This window comes from Sphaeroforma arctica (assembly GCF_001186125.1).
Source record: "Sphaeroforma arctica JP610 unplaced genomic scaffold supercont1.1187, whole genome shotgun sequence".
Taxonomy (NCBI): Eukaryota; class Ichthyosporea; order Ichthyophonida; genus Sphaeroforma; species Sphaeroforma arctica.
The window spans coordinates 3,783-20,193 of NW_014039371.1; the positions used below are offsets into that span (position 1 = coordinate 3,783).

A 16,411-nucleotide genomic window follows, 5' to 3' on the forward strand; every position below is an offset into this window, starting at 1 on the left:
TCATGTCGTATATTTACAATTGCTGTACATTACTGGTTGGGCGTCTTATGTGTATCAAGTCGTATATTTACAATTGCTGTACATACTGGTTGTGCGTCTTATGTGTATCATGTCGTAAATCACAATTGCTGTACATACTGGTTGTGCGTCTTATGTGTATCATGTAAATCTACAATTGCTGTACATACTGGTTGTGCGTCTAATGTATATCATGTCGTATATTTACAATTGCTGTACATACTGGTTGTGCGTCTTATGTATATCATGTCGTATATTTACAATTGCTGTACATACTGGTTGTGCATCTTATGTGTATCAAGTCGTATATTTACAATTGCTGTACATACTGGTTGTGCGTCTTATGTGTATCATGTAAATTTACAATTGCTGTATGTACTGGTTGTGCGCCTTATGTGTATCATGTCGTAAATTCACAATTGCTGTACATACTGGTTGTGCGTCTTATGTGTATCATGTCATGTCCTTCTATTGAGACTATCGCATCCGCATCACTGCATGCAGGAAGTTAGCTACTTTTATCCGCGTTCTATCTCTCACAATATGTCCGTAGCTTTGGATATAACATTTCAATATAATAATTTTTTTCTGATGCTATCTCTCACAGCCGTCAATTCAAATACACGTATAAAGGCCACCGGGAGTTCATTCCTGAACAATACAGTTAGTACGGTAAGTCAGTTGACGCGTTGTATCGTACTGAATGTCCTCGAACCCCTATGCATGTATGCATGAATTTTGTATCTATAGACGAAATTCGTGCTTTTCAATACATCGCTCGATTTATTTAGTTCCTGCCGAACTGACAGGCGCGCGCGTAATTGTATTGCCGCGTCTCATCAGTCGCATTAACCTCCACTGGTATTATTGTTCTATAATATTAGAACTATTTGTAGTGTTTGCCATAGTTCTTAAATATTGTGTTCCTGTGAGGCCTCGAAACAAATATCTGCCCGTCTATGTGTGCTCGCCAACCCCCTCACTGCCGCTTGTTTTGTCCTTCTTTCATTCCGTACTCCATATACAAGATGGTGCCGCTGTATATACCGGCTCTGGTGTGGTGACTGATAGTTATTTCTACCTCAACAGAGGAGGGATCGATTCGAGTAGTGGCGGTGCTATCTATGCGCAATATGGTAAGTTGACGAATTCTTGGCGATGAACTTTGTGGAGAGCCATCAGTAGCACCGAATGTGTCTTTTACGGGCCATATCAACTGGTACAGTTGAGTTTTTATACTTTTCTGTGTACTCTGACGTTTGCGTCAACAAGGCACTTCCTGATATTGACTGGGAAAACAGTCTGCCCTACATTTATATTGAATTGCGTCCGTGCATGTAAGATTCAGGTATTTTCAGTGTTCACTTTGAGATTTGTACATCCTGAAAGGTGTGTGGATCGACGATCTTTCTACATCTACGTTTCAATTTCAAGTAAATCTGCGTAGTATTCTACATTGGCTCGGACTATCTCGCGCATACCGTTTAATGTTTTAGATTGCGTTAGTAAAAGCGTCAGGACTGCTCTCCTGCCTTACGACGTGGGAATATTTTCAGCACTGAATATAACACTTCTTCTGTTACCACCTTGACAACCAAAGGCATAACCCTAACTAGGATTGTAGCGTCGGGTAATGCTGCGTAAAACGGGGGTGCGGTTTTCCTTTCAGACGGTCTGATGGCAGTAGTCGACTGCGTTATGACCAACAATACGGCGACCGGTGTCTCAGGCACATAGACTGTTTGCAAGGTAGTAGGGATTGGTCTTGTGACCAATGAGACTACTCGTGTAATTTTAACCCCCACTATTCCACCGTGCATGTCTGCGAGCACCTTCGAATTTGTATCGCCTAAAAAAAGGAATACACGAGATAGTGGCGCGTATCAGTCTCAGATCTGGAGGTTTAACTTTTGTCCAGAATTTGAATCCGTATATCTGGTCTTAACGTGCAGTCGTGATGAGGGCCGTATGAAATATCGCAATCATTGCACTCTGTCCGAGTTTATATCACCGGTCTCGCCTCAAAATCGCTCAAATAGTATTTCACGAAGTCTATATAAAATCTCTTACCCCCTTGCGGCATACAGCCCTGGGGGGCGCATTGAGCGCCTTCGGCGATATCCAGATCAACGGTTCCAGATTCGAGGGCAACCGGGCCAAATGGTCTGCAGTGTACCAGGCGTCGCTGAGGGAAATGGGTGTGAGAAACTCGTCTTTTGTAGGCAATACCTGCGAAATGGTAGGAAGCAGCACTCCGCATTTGGATATTTTGTGTTCGTAGTCGTATGGAGTACAGTGGGCTCACCTTATGGTGTTGAACTACGGCTTTCTGCTGTCTGACCTTTTCCATAGTGTGTTCGACGCCAGTACCTACCGCTCCCGCTTGTATATCTCGCGTCCTGTTCTATTTTTGTACATATATATATATGCAGTATATGGTTCGGGGTCAAACCGCGCACGACCTAGAACCTCTGACTATTTAAATGGACAGTCAATTAAATAGCCTACAGTCAGATCTCATATTTTCTGCGCCGCTTGTTGTTTTCATCATTTAGGGTGGGTGCGCAATACACTCGAGTGGCCATCTTCTGATCACAGATAACTTTGTTGTCCAAGAATGGCGGATCACAAAGGGGCGGCGCTATCTACGTGCAAGAGAGTATGTCACGGTCGTAAGCTGTAGTTTGCTCGTCTCTAGCCTGCACGCTTGGTGCGGATATATTACTGAATGTGTGAGCCAGTTCTTCACTTTGTGTGGCAGTTATGCTGTTGTGCTGGCTCTAGTTTTTATTAACAATTAGTTGTTGTGAGTGAGGCTAGCGGTTTTACAGGTGTGTGCTACTGAATACCGAAGCTTGAAGAGTATTCCGTATGCGTACTAGTGTGTACCTTTTGTGTTTGTCATTTGCTCGTGCTTGCAAACATCTGACCCGGCCGATTTTTTGAGGCCCGCCTTTGAATGCAGATTTGACCCCTGGTACACCTGGGTTCGATATCCAATCTGACGCCTTTATCTCCGCCCGCCTGGCTCATACCAGACACATTCGCTGACAATGGGGCGTGCTGGTACAACGAGAGACTCAGCAACTCGTCTGTGTTCAATAATTCCGTCTTCGACAGCAATGCAGCTTCCGCGAATGGGGGCGTGTTCGTGTCGGGGTCTCACCTCCAATTAAACAACTGTGCACTCACGAACAACACAGCTTTCACGGGCTCTATCGTCTATAGCGGCGCAGCCCTTACACTGAACGACTGCGCAATGACTACCAACCGTGCAACATCGAAAGGTGGCCTGTATGTGTTCATTCTCAATGATGTGCTTCTGAACAACCTAACGGCTATGGAGAACATCGCCGGGGGCCATGGGGCCGTGGTGGTTACCGACGGCACCGATGTGTTCGCGGTTCAGTCGACCTTCCACTACAACCATGTAGCCCCTATGTATATGAAGTACAATGAGATGTACGGTGAGTAGTTGCCTGTGGGCGGGGCCTGCATCGGATTCCGCACGGGCAATATCTTTCCCCAGGCCTGCAACTTCACCTACAACAGCGTGGCCAACGGCACCAGTGGCGGCGCACTGTGGACGGGGTCTGGGGCTTTTGTGCTGCACAACGTCACGGGACATCATAACCAGGCGTCTGACGATGGCGGGTTTGCTGACGGCGGCGACAAAGTGAGTGTCACGGATTCGTCGCTGGTATATAATACGACAGTGAACCAGGGGGGTGCGCCCAAGGCGTACGGAGCGGTCTCGGTGGTCCGCTCAGATATCAGCAGCAACACGGCCGGGAACAGTGGGGGGGCTATTGAGGTAAGTGACAGCGTGAGCCTCACCAACAGCACGCTTACCTGTAATAGAGCTGCTAGTGGGGCTGCGATTGCCACTTCCTCCCTGTTGCTCGTGGTCGACCCCCCCCCCCCCCCGGGAATTTAAGCTTTGCCAATAACCTAGGTAGCACATACTGTCCGTCTGTGTCCATCGCCTCTAGTCTCGGGTGTGAGAATGATATGGTGGATGCCTGCCAGTGTGAATGGGCGCAGGACCTGGTTGAACAAAAGTGTGGAAGCACTGCAAAATGTACGTACTCAGCCCTCAACGCGGCGGTGTCGTGTGTGTGTGGTGAGGATAAGTGGAGCCCCGACAACCATCTGGGGTGTAATGAGTGCAGCTCCTGCGGGGCTGATGGCGAGATAGTTGCACCGTGTACGTCCACGACGGATACGGTCTGTGCTTGTCCCGAGGGGTTGACAGGGGGCAATTGTACGCAGCAGTGTCAGCTGCCAGATTTCTGCATGGAAGGCAACACAACGGCGTGTGAGTTCAGTTCTCTGTCGCCTTCGGCGGGTAGCATGTGCGAGCGCTGCGAGAAAGGCTACTACTTATACCTGACCAGCGAATTGGAGGAGTGCAGAGAGTGTGTGAGCTGTGGAACGCTGGGCGTAATCTCGCAGAACTGCACAGAGACGAGTGATGCCGTGTGTGAATGTCTCGGAGGTGCGACCGGTGCTGATTGCGCACACATGTGTGAGGTACCTGTGGGGTGTACGGAGATCAACATGACCGAGCTGCAGCCTTACACCAAGGGGATCCTGTGTAATGTTTGCCACAGCGGCTACTACTTGAATACTACTACTCATCGATGCGCCGGGGTAACGGTATGTGAATCAGCCCATACGCGTGTGGTATGGGCTATGTTTCTGATCCGTGTATTCGTACCGTGAGGCATACATACACAGTTGTTCAGTTCATTTCCAGATTTGTAAGGATGCCCTTTTTTTATGCAAGATTATGTTACAACCAAAGATGCGATACTTTTTCTCTAAGTTCACGATCTATCAATTCTCGCTACAGCAATGTACGCGGTCACAGTACATGTATCAATTATACACCGAGACAGAGGACACAATCTGTTTACCGCTCACGGAGTGTGGGGGCCATGAGTACGAAAGTACGCAACCTACCACGACAACCGATCGCGAGTGTGCTGACTGCGCCTCCACCGATTTCTGCGTCGAAGTGATATCTGAATGCACAAACCCCACGAATACAGTGTGTGGCGGCTGTATGCATGGGGCTACTGGGACTGCGTGTAATATGGTGGAAGTTGTGTTAACTCTCGACGCCGATATCGACGACTGGACTGATGCAGACGCGGAACAGACAAGTGAATCTATCACAGCCTTTCTCCGGGTGCCATCTGAGTAAGTGTGAGTGTTGTTGTCCTCTGCTGCGTTTGAACATGATGTTTGCGTATACATGCTTAATAGCTTTTGAATGACATCGGCGGCGATAAGGTGTTTGTTGCGACGTTTTCTCCACTGCGTGGATGGGCATGATTGCTGTGTAATGTGTAGATAGCACCCTGTCAGATGCTTGTGCAAATGTGTGGATGCATATTGAAACTGCGAGCAAGAGCGGATGACTAGTCGACCCCGCTAGTTGATCTCGTACTCTTTAAAACGCGCCCCTTTTGGCGTGCCTAGCGAACGGGTCGTGATCTCTTAGTCGCTCCGTATTGTAAATATTGACAATTGACTGCTAGTCACTTTCAATATCCGTTGATATAAAGTGCTATCACACCTCGCCTATTTGCAGTGAGATTACGGTCTTGAAAGCGTCGGCCGGCAGTGTAGTACTGGAAATGGGCTTCAGCCCAAACGCAGCCACGCTGCTCGTGGAGGCTTCGAATAGTGGAGCACAATTCCCCTTGTACATGATTTCGATGACAGTTGCGGGCGATCCGGTCGAGCTGAACAATGACACCTCATCGGTAACCTCGTGGATAGTGGCACTAATCACAATAGTGGTAGTCGTGATAGCTTCCGTAGCTATCGCTTTGGCCTGGGCCGCAAACAAGCTCAATCTGTTCCTCAATATGCCTGAGAAATTCCTGGCCAGTATGTCGCGCCCTTTGTCGTACCATCTGCTCTAAGTGGTCTTGGTGGGCGTTCTTTTGTGAGTATGATCGGTTCGGTTGTGACGTGCTTTGAGTTGTCCTTTCCACGACATCACTGGTCTCATTGATCAGGAAGTTGCGCAGAGCTTTCGGGGTTCTGATGCTCACTTTTTTTGAAACTTTTGCCTCAAGACGATTCATACGACTGATTCGGATTCTGCTGTCAATTCAAACCTGACTCTATGCGTGCAGCAGATGAAGTCATCTAGAAGGGACAAGTGTTTATTATGTTCACCCCTTCTCATTTTCATCGCCCGCTTGGCCTTTCCTATGCTGTTTTTGACTGGACTACAATCACTCTGTACCTTTCCAAAAGCATCAATCTCTTATTATATCTGTACCACGCCTTCGCAAAGCATTATTGCTACGTTTGGTGTCCTGCTTCGTATATACCGGTCCATCCTGACAATCAACCTTCTATCTGCCCCACGCCTCACAGAGATAAGTGACCCCACCGCCATACTCATTCGCAAAGAGATGAAGCGCAATAAAGGGCATGTCTCTGTCGATCGCCTGGAGAAGATCCAAGAACTACACCGTAGTCGTTTCGGCGTAGTGTGCTGTGTTGAGGTTAAGGAACTCGGGGAGTTTGCGGAACAGAGCTCCCCTGTGGCTATCCGAGTGCTCAACGTTAATCTAAGCGATCAGGTCTTGGCCAGTTTTATGGAGAATTCGGTATGTTTGCTCTCAGGCTAACTATTGATTGCAGTCGACTGTTCCGGTATTTCATGCTTAGTTTTAAAAGCGCTTAATATGGATCGTATGAAGGGCTATGCTCGATATTACATGCACCGCCTCGCCCAGTCTGTTGCACGTTATGTTAGCTTCCCGACCGCTATCCCACCTCCTGGGTTGCTACTTTACACTGAACGATGTACTTGCATCCATCCATCTTCAGCTTAAAACTATGAGTTTCGAGTTGGGAGCTCTGGCTCTCTCACAAGGTCCGCATCTGTCAATAATAATGGTGCTGATGACTATGGGTGATTTACATACGTATCTATTCTCTCAGTAAGTCAAAGCACATTCTAGCGGCCCGGCCACGTATGTTTCGAGTCCATATATTAACGTGCCATATCGATATTAATGTTTGCTATTGCTGTACGTATGTTTTTAACTATACGTATGCTACCAACAGAGTAAGTTCAAGCGTTTCTTTTAAAATGATATTAACGTGCCATATTGATATTAATGTTTGCTATTACTGTACCTATGCTTCAACTATACGTATGTTCTAACTATAAGTATGCTACTAACAGAGTAAGGTTCATTTGTTTCAAATCCATATTAACGTACCATACAGATATCGACGTTTGCTGTTACTGTACGGATGTTTTAAGTTTACGTATGCTACAACAGAGTAAGGTTCAAGTGTTTGTTTCAAATTTATATTAACGTACATATGATTATCATGTTTGTTATTAACGTATGCTACAACAGAGTAAGGTTCAAGTGTTTGTTTCAAATTTATATTAACGTATCATATGATTATTATGTTTGTTATTAATATTGTTACTATACGTATGCTACAACAGAGTAAGATTCACGCGTTTGTTGTAGTATTAAGATTGTCGAGGTGTGTAAATATTTGAGAGATCCTGTTTTTTGAAGACGTGAGCTTGACCTGTCATGCCGATGCGTAGAGAAACTAATAGTGTCACAGCTCAGTAATCAAGTCGATTAATTCTGTTTCTGTTCCGGCAGGGACAAGCGGAACGTGAGAGTCACACACGCGGAGAAGCTATTCTCTGCATTCCAGATTGCCCGAGGCATGTACTACCTCAGTGACATTGGTGTGGTGCATAGCGATTTCGCCAGTCGCAACTGCATCCTCACTGCACCCGGTCAGGTGAGCCGACTCACTTCTGCTCACTAGCTGTGAGTGTTCGGTGTCGGTTAGTTTGTTCATCCCTGTGCGGCTACTGAAGTGTTGTCTGTAAATATCGGATGTATTTCAGACGAAGCTGTGGTGATATTCACGATGCGATGCCTCAATTACCCCCCGCCCCCCCCTCCCCCCCAGCTTAGCTAGCGACTATTTAGGTGCGAACGAGGTTTCTACATTGCGGATAGTTTTTACCACTACTCTGCCACTAGAGTTTTACCCTTGTATACTGACTCGTACAGGAGTTCTAGTGCTGTTCACCATCTCGGTGAGAATTGTACCCGTATTCATACTGCCACATCCCAATCCGTCTAGCGCAGAATACTTTTGGTTTTCCGGTGGTGAAAGTGGCCGATTCCAGTCTTCGACGTGGGATAGTCACAGAGGTGTGCGGGCAATCATTTGCTGAATCCCGCAGGGTGCACTTAAAAACAGGTGTAGATTGGCTTATTGGCTCGCCCTTGGCAGTGGATAAAAATCATATCCATAAACTCGATTTTTCTATATGGCACCTGTTAACTACCTAATATTTTCCTGACCCGCACCTATAGTTATTGACAGCACGCTTCGTTTCGGTTTGATTGTGCTTTTGGCTTATGGTCAAGCGTTCACATTCACATTATAAAGCGAGATTCATGGCGATGAGTTAGAACTTCCCAGTACAACAGGGTAGTGTAGTCACGGGCGTCCTAACCATGTTTTTGTGTTGCGTATTGCTAATGGTATATCTGATTCAATCCAGATAAGTTCTAGCTGATAAGTTCGGTACAACCTTTTTGTCACAACAAATAGTCACTGAACTTATCTGCTTGCTTGTTGCCTCGTCCGCTGTCTTTACACGCGACCCTCAATCGGCGTAGGGATTGACGATGTCACCCCGAGCCTTGGTAGAGGTAAGCGCGACTCGAGTATTGCTGCTATGAATGCTATGCACATACCCAGCAATCTTTGCGCGGTTTTCGGCGTGAGATTTGTAAGTAGGTATGCATACGGAATACGGTTGACCAACTTGGCAACCTTTTTACAGGGAGCAACGCAAGCGCGAAATTCTAGAACCTGAGTTTGCAATGCGTGTGGTTGTTCGCTGGATATTAACTTTGAACTAATTGGATTGGACTTGGTGAGCCTTTAAACCGTATACGTACCGTTTACTCCACCTAGAAGAAAATTGTTACACCTTGTTATCCTAATCACCGCTGTTTGCCTGCAATTCAGAAACGATTCAACACCGAAAGTGATGTCTGGTCATATGGTGTGACCCTTTAGGAAATATTCACGGACGCAAAGGCGCAACCTTACAACGGTCAGACCGGCATGAACTATATTTTGTCGTTTCTTCGGGATGGGCAGCGATTACCAATACCGACCGGTTGAACCAAGGTAGAGTCAATAGTCTTGCATTCCAATTGCTGGGTAAATCATACTCCACTGTGTAGAAATTCTGTGTGTGATCCTGATAGTTTGTTGTCTACAACCAAAAGTACGGATGCAATTCGCGGGCTTCTATTCTACCTTTAGGTGCGTGCGTGCTTGCAGGATATGAATAAGGGCCAAGACTTGTGTTGCTACTTGTCCATAGCGATGGCAGCCTGCGTCTTCTGCGTTGCAGGCGTACGTTTCATCTCCCAAGGTATACACCGCACAATGTGATTGTCAAGGCCTTCTTGTTAAATAAGAATTTCGTATTATGAAACATGACGTTCTGTTATTTTGGTCCAAAAAACATGCCGGATGCGGCGCGTACACCACTCTAGTGCGGGTACTGTGGAATCCAAAGCTGTTTCTACCGTCACAACATCAACAGCAGCATATACTCCCACACGTTCTCAGTCAGCACAGCGTCTCTGTTGCACGCTACTGTATTCGTGTTTATCCGAGTGCACTAAACTTTCTTTTGCCCATTTGCAGGAAGTTTACGATATGATGCTCAAGCGTTGGAACATCAACCCCGACGATCGACCTACCTTCTATACACTCACCGGAACTTGTGGTGGACTCTTCGTCCCACACTGCCCCCAGTCCGTCAAATTACGGGTATCAGAACTCGCGCTCCATACCGCGCGTTGTGTCTCTGAGTTATTATTGTTTATAGGGAAATCTGCCTGCCAGATGACACTTGCCTTTTATTATATGGTTGTACCTTTGCCTTTTACTATTTGTTGTACCTTTGTCATTTATCATATGGTTGTACCTCCGGACTGTTCGTCATTGAAACTGGTCAGTCATTCATTCTCGCGCTAATGTTGTTTTGCTTCTCGCTTCCATCGTAGGCTGTTGAAGCAGATATCGCGATGGATTCGCACGAGAGGGAGAATTTATCTCGCAGATCACGGGCCGGGCACAAGGGTCGAAATATACAAAGTACGGTATCAAACAGTGTACGAGCGAACGTCAACAATGTGCACAACATCTCAATCGACGACGGGGTCATGGGCTTTCGCCGAACCCGGCAGACGCAAACAGTATGACAGTGGCCTCTAATATCAGTGGCACCAGTGGTATCACTCAAGTCAACATCATCCAAGACCCCAATCACTCTATCAGGGGGTACAAAAATATTCCCGTACACGAACCTGCATTTGGCATACGGGAATACGAAATAGTTTCGGCGGGCGGAAACTTCGCGAGTTCCTTGTATCAGAATGTTGATACTGATGCTTATGAAGCAGATCTAGTCAGTCGAAACTCGAATTATATATCGGCCAAAGACGAGAGCGAAAATGAATACCAACGTAGCACGGATAATAGGGGTTACACTGCCATGCAGGAAGGCCCCACTGAGTGCGTATGTTGATACAGGGCAAGGGGATTACGCCTACGTAGAAGATGGAGATCAATTCGAAAGCAATACAGAATTAGTCCTTGCTGGGAACCCCCGCCTCGTTGACCAATAATGATGCGCTATATCTTATTGTTTTATACTTAGTTGGGCTTGCAGATTCGTATGGTTTCGTGGCCATCATCAAGTGTTGAGCGGACTATTCACACTGGTAGTCATAGACCAGCCTCGGGCGTTGCCTTCTGCGGTTGACATTCTCCAACTTTATTGATCCAAGCACCAAGGGAAAACTTCCAAGTGACGCCAAAGATCAACGCGTTGATCGACTTGCTTTTCCAAGTTATCTCTGGTGAGACATACATCTTTGAGCGTGTAATTGACGAAAAAAGACACACCGTGGATCATAATCACAGTTTTCGACGAAATATATGTGGATGTACCGGCTCTACACGCTTTTGTTCTTGAGAAGCGCACCTATTGCACGATGCCGCTTTTTGCTGACAAGTAGGCTGAAAGGCAGTAATACTCCCCTGTGACTGTGCAATCGTATATTTATATGCTTGCTCTTATGGAACGCAATGGGGCATGCCCCTAGAATGGGCCTAAATTTACCAGCTTTGAAGCAATTTAGACAATAAATTTGGACAAAGTTTAAGACTAATTAAAAACCTGTTTCGTATCAATTTAGACAAGTCCAAGACTATTGAAAGACCTGCTTCCTATCAATTTAGACAAAGTTCAAGACTAATGAAAGATCTGCTTCGTATCAATTTAGACAAAGTTCAAGACTTTTGAAAGACCTGCTTCGTGTCGGTACATCTGTGTATTGGAATTTGTAGACTGATGCAGGGCTTATTCACTTCTGAGATCTAGGAGAACTTTATTGTCAGATGCCATCACTCGAAATGGGAAAATCCTTGAAGAGTCATTTCGGCTAACAACCAATCAGAAGCCAATGATCACGTACTACTCGATTAATGGTACTCAGTGACGCAGATGAATTGGTTAGCATTCCGTGGGGGGGGGGGGGGGGTTGGCGTCTTTTCCATCCCTTTTATATAATCGCATCACCAAAACTTGTACACCTAGAACCAACATGGAAATCGCCCGATTTTCAAAACTGGTATGCGTTGAACTACGGGTCGTTGACCCAACAATTGTTTGGCGATAGCAATTTGCTCATGTGATACCCTCACGAATTCCGACAAGTTGAACACTCATCAGATAAAACGCCATTGTGGCAAATTACTGCAGGCCCTGAAACTGCTCTGCAAGCTCTCCGAACGTATATCGAGATGCTACCGAGAGAGGAACGGATAATTGTATATAGCCATCCGATATTTTTGCAGTCTATAGTACTATACTTGAGGACGTGCTTCACTAAGCTGATTCGGAAAGGTGTCCGAGGGCGCGTAGGTTAGCTTGCGGTTGCTTGACTGGCCCTCCCATGTCCCAAAATTTCTTATCGGCATATATTACGTGTGATAAATATTTAGATTGCCGTGCTACCGCACATCCTGCACAGCCTCTATAACCTGCGCCATACTCGCTCGGGGCTGAGATTGCGTCTTACACCTGGTTGGGTCCAAACCACTACTCCCAAGCTGCTCCAACGATTGTCCTGCGCCAGTACTTGGGTCTACTATATGCAACTGATCGTCGGACCAGCTCTGGTTGCGCAGCCTCATCTCGTTCTGATGTTTAGCGTCCTGCGAGCGCCTTCGGCAACACGCCCCGGTACAGTTCGCATTGCCACACTCCCTTGCACATCCCCACACACTACCGACCAGCAGCGGTGATTTGTTTGCATCCGCCAGTTCCGTTACGGTAGCCGCTTTGCCCTTACCCGTTCCCAACCCTTGAACCCCCTCTACCCCATTCGCACACACCCCCATGATCTCGCTGAGGTAGTCTTCGCTCCAGGCCGACCCCACCGTTTGGTTATCATGCGCACGCCGCGTACCACTGCTGCCGGCACATTCAGTTCCCGTGCCCGTGTCACCGTACCCGTTAGCCCGTATACACTCACTGTGTTCCAGAACTTCTTCAATAACACTCGCCCCGGACGCTCTACGCAACAAGAGCTGCTCCGACAGATTGTCATACGAAGGGCTTCGTAAGATCGGCTTTGCTTCCGGCGCTGCTGCGTCGCCCGTTGCATTGGGTGATTGGTGGCTCGTGGGTTGTGACTGGTGTTTCGGGGGCACAGGAGACGTGGGAGCGGTACGCGCCTGTCGCTGCTGGGCGATGTCCTCTGCGGTGCGTTGCTTGCTGTCGTCTGACAAATATATCCACGTACCGAGGCTGTAGGTCGTAAAAAGGGAATGTGAGTGACAATTTTAGTTTCAGCCGTCATCTTTGGAGGAGAATCGTTGACGGTGTACTGCGTGGGGAATATCCGGCACGCCGTACACCTTCTTAAGATTTGAGGGTAGTCCACAGCTTCATGCAACTAAACTCATCATTAGTATGTCCGTACGGAGGAACATTTGTGCGACACGCGACTGGATGTCAAATACGAGCATGCTGCAAACATTGCTTTCAGAGTGCCGCACGAGCGTAGCACTGGTACTGTGAACAATCGTATCCATAACATATGAATCCCGCAATGCATCACATGCGAACGTGGTTTAGTGCGTATGCGAAGAAATCTACATACCGTCTAGCAGCCCCCTCGCCACCAAATAGCGGTTGATCGGCCCAATTATAGTGCTGTTTCGCTTCTAGTTGCTTCTGATTTTGCATATCTAGGTCGCCAGACAAAAAGTGCTAACGAAAGGAGGAAAGGATGAAGAATGCGCCGACAATAGTGCTATGAGCGAAGGGTTCTCGTGACTGGTACTAATCTGTGTAAGGCCTCAATATAGTATTAAAAACCCGATACATGACATCGATTCAGATTGCCTATTTATCACGAACGCAATAGCAATCACTTAAATTTGCAGAAACACAACTCGATGCGATTTACTCACCTTGCACATGGACTTGTCCATTCGATTTACAAACGTTGAATAAACCTTCTCACTCACGTTGAGATTGAATTGAATGCCTGTTAAGATCTTGAGTTCCATGTGCCATATCTCGCGCGGTGTAAACCAATTATTCACCTGCAGTGTGATGACCCAGTGAATGAATATTAACGGAGGAGTGGCCCGGGCTGATCAGGATTGCAATAACAGCAACAGGCGCACAAACAGGTCCATATATCAACGTACACGATTATTAGTCTTATATCGCCCATACTGCGACTCGAGAGATCCAAAACCGATTTTACGCATATCCGCGTTCTTATTTCACCGCGCGTAAGCATTTTTCATGTTTGTGATCAGGATCTATTAACACACAAGGGCTTGATAGCTTGGCGCTTCTAGATCATTTAAAAATCACACAGCTATATATATATATACATATATATATAAGCACACCAAATCCAATCCATCGCATAAAAACGAAATGAGCAGCACTGCACAGTGCATTTGAATGCATCACTACATCTCACTCGACACTGTCACATATCAGATACCAATACCTCAAGTGGAAATGATACACGAACGGCACTTACTATCGGGTGCGGTGGCTCGTCGTACAGAAACTTCGCTGTGACGATCAGAGCAGCGATTAAGAGCAGGTGCGGACAGCCACGTATACTGTGCTTGCCTCTCAGATCCCGGATTTGCTTCACGTACAGCAGCGAGAGTGTGAAGGAGGTGAAGGACATGCGACCGGTGTGAATCAGCATGACGACCATCTCTCGCAGAGTGGGTAGTACCACCCCTTTGGTGACGGGCTGTTCATTGCCATCGCGTGTGACTACGGACCGCAGCAGCCGAGCGGCAAACTCGACAAATGTGACAGCGATGTTCCGGTCACTGCTGTGTAGAAACTCTGTTTACATTACGCGGCATGCCGAAAAAAATTAAGCGGAAAGAATATTCAGATTCGATTTGACGAAACTCTATAGAGAAACATTTATAAGACTCGACGCGACTCAGCTCCTGCAGAATTAAAATAATTTCACTGTAAACACAAAACGGTCGTAATATCCCTTGTGCATGAGTACATAAATTCAGCCGCAAACCTTGCACCGCAAATGAAGGTTTTATTGGTATCGTATGCATGTCAAAGGTTATTGCGCGAACTTCTATAGACCAGAAAAAAATCTCCAGATTAGGTCAATCGCACAAATACTTCCAAAGGCTGGGTATCGCCACAAGAACTTCACAGGCTGAATAATATTACAAGATAATGAGCGGAGCGACGGGTTGCACACCGTTCGTGTAAGTTTTTACAATCCGAAAGGTCACAAGGTCTTCATTTTGTCGCACACAAGGCACATACATAATACACATAAATCAGCAAGCACACTGTACCGTGAGCTATGAGCGAAGGGGTCACCAGCGTCTGGGGTAGCGGGTGTGAAGGCACAAAATGCCTTGCGAAACTGATGGCTCCTAGGAAATTCCAAACCCGCATTTCATAGGCGGCTGGAGATTGCAGCAAGGCTTGCATATAGTTGTGTAGTTCTTCAATCCGTATCTTAGCAACCTGAGTACATACCAGCAACATACGAAGGAAGGTATCAGCACAAGTCGAACATCGCTGAAGCGAGAGACGATTGGTAGTGTATCAGTGCGCTTACTTGCTTGTAGTGGTGCACAGCCAGTCATTCACGACTGTAGCATGCGGAAGAACGTTCATACTTAACATCCATCACTCGCTACAGCTACGCATTGGTCGCGGACATGCAAGGATGCAAAGTGAAACACAGCAAATATTAGGAGTCGAGACGGACATTTGTAAAATGGATTATTCTGTGGATACCTTAGTTGACGGGTTGAGGAAAAACCGCTTCGGTGGAAATATGTTCTTCAGATCGTTGGCGGGAAATTGCATATGACCTCTGTAGAAAAGAAATTGAATTCGTATTTTGTAGCATTATTTCCAGACCACAAATGAAGGAGGATATACTCGCGACGAGCGCGACCCAATATTTTGATTTAAATTGGTAGTCTGCAACCACTAAAGCAGCTATTCTCGCTGACGTAATAGTAAGCGCTCAGATATTTCCCTTCGGTGTACGAATGACAGTAACGGCACACCGGTAACATCAAGCATTACGAGTGGAAAGAAAGCCATCTGAAATCAAACAACGCTCGCTTTCACCACCAATAGCGACTGACTTCATTATCGGCAATATTTGTAATCACCACTCCCCAACGGGCACAGAAAGGAAAATAAACGAGACTACCTGAACTTTGAACTTAAGCGCAAAACTTACCCTGTGATATAACGATGCAGCTCCAAAAATTGAGAGAAGCGTCTATGTACCGTCCACACGCCAAAGTCTGTACATATTACCACTATATACACATGAAAGGACCGGGGAATATCGCTGACCAGCATAGCAGCCTTAACTGATACTTTGAGTTTGGGCACACGTTTCTGCGTCACGGAAGAGCCTAAATGACGGTACACGGACAAGTATTCAGCTTAAAAGAACAACACAGGTACACTGAGATACTATGCATTTAGGATGCCCAATTCAACCCTCTCCAGCGCTTCAATGAGAGTATGGCAATCAGTGATCAAAGAATATGAACTTACAACGACATCAAGTTACGATCGCGGATAACTAGACAGAAAACAGCAACGGATATCGAAAAATAACAGCAGAATCAGTTCATGATCATCATTTATAATTTTTTATGGAAGTACCGTGTATATATGTGCGTAAACGTTTAATTTATATATATATAAATATATATATAA

At 46.3% G+C, this 16,411-nt stretch overlaps 3 protein-coding genes across 3 annotated transcripts; 2 read left to right on the forward strand and 1 right to left on the reverse strand.

Moving 5' to 3' along the window:
* Nucleotides 1–2,616: 2,616 nt before the first annotated feature.
* SARC_10259 (hypothetical protein) lies at nt 2,617–3,955 on the forward strand (the record flags this gene model as incomplete). The annotated part of the gene is made up of 3 exons (XM_014295702.1): nt 2,617–2,677; nt 3,057–3,448; nt 3,548–3,955. Coding segments are annotated over 3 exons (861 nt in total), but the record flags the coding sequence as incomplete, so codon positions are not given.
* Nucleotides 3,956–4,029: 74 nt separating this feature from the next.
* On the forward strand, nt 4,030–9,118 carry SARC_10260 (hypothetical protein; the record flags this gene model as incomplete). Its single annotated transcript, XM_014295703.1, has 9 exons — nt 4,030–4,677; nt 4,874–5,223; nt 5,618–5,919; nt 6,418–6,653; nt 6,877–6,989; nt 7,683–7,827; nt 8,184–8,298; nt 8,724–8,756; nt 9,079–9,118. The coding sequence occupies 9 exons, from the start codon at nt 4,030–4,032 to the stop codon at nt 9,099–9,101; spliced, it is 1,965 nt and encodes a 654-aa protein (XP_014151178.1). The 3' UTR covers nt 9,102–9,118.
* Nucleotides 9,119–11,663: 2,545 nt separating this feature from the next.
* Nucleotides 11,664–16,108, reverse strand: SARC_10261 (hypothetical protein; the record flags this gene model as incomplete). The annotated part of the gene is made up of 7 exons (XM_014295704.1): nt 11,664–12,946; nt 13,302–13,411; nt 13,615–13,749; nt 14,205–14,527; nt 15,013–15,187; nt 15,464–15,542; nt 15,921–16,108. Coding segments are annotated over 7 exons (1,809 nt in total), but the record flags the coding sequence as incomplete, so codon positions are not given.
* Nucleotides 16,109–16,411: the final 303 nt, after the last annotated feature.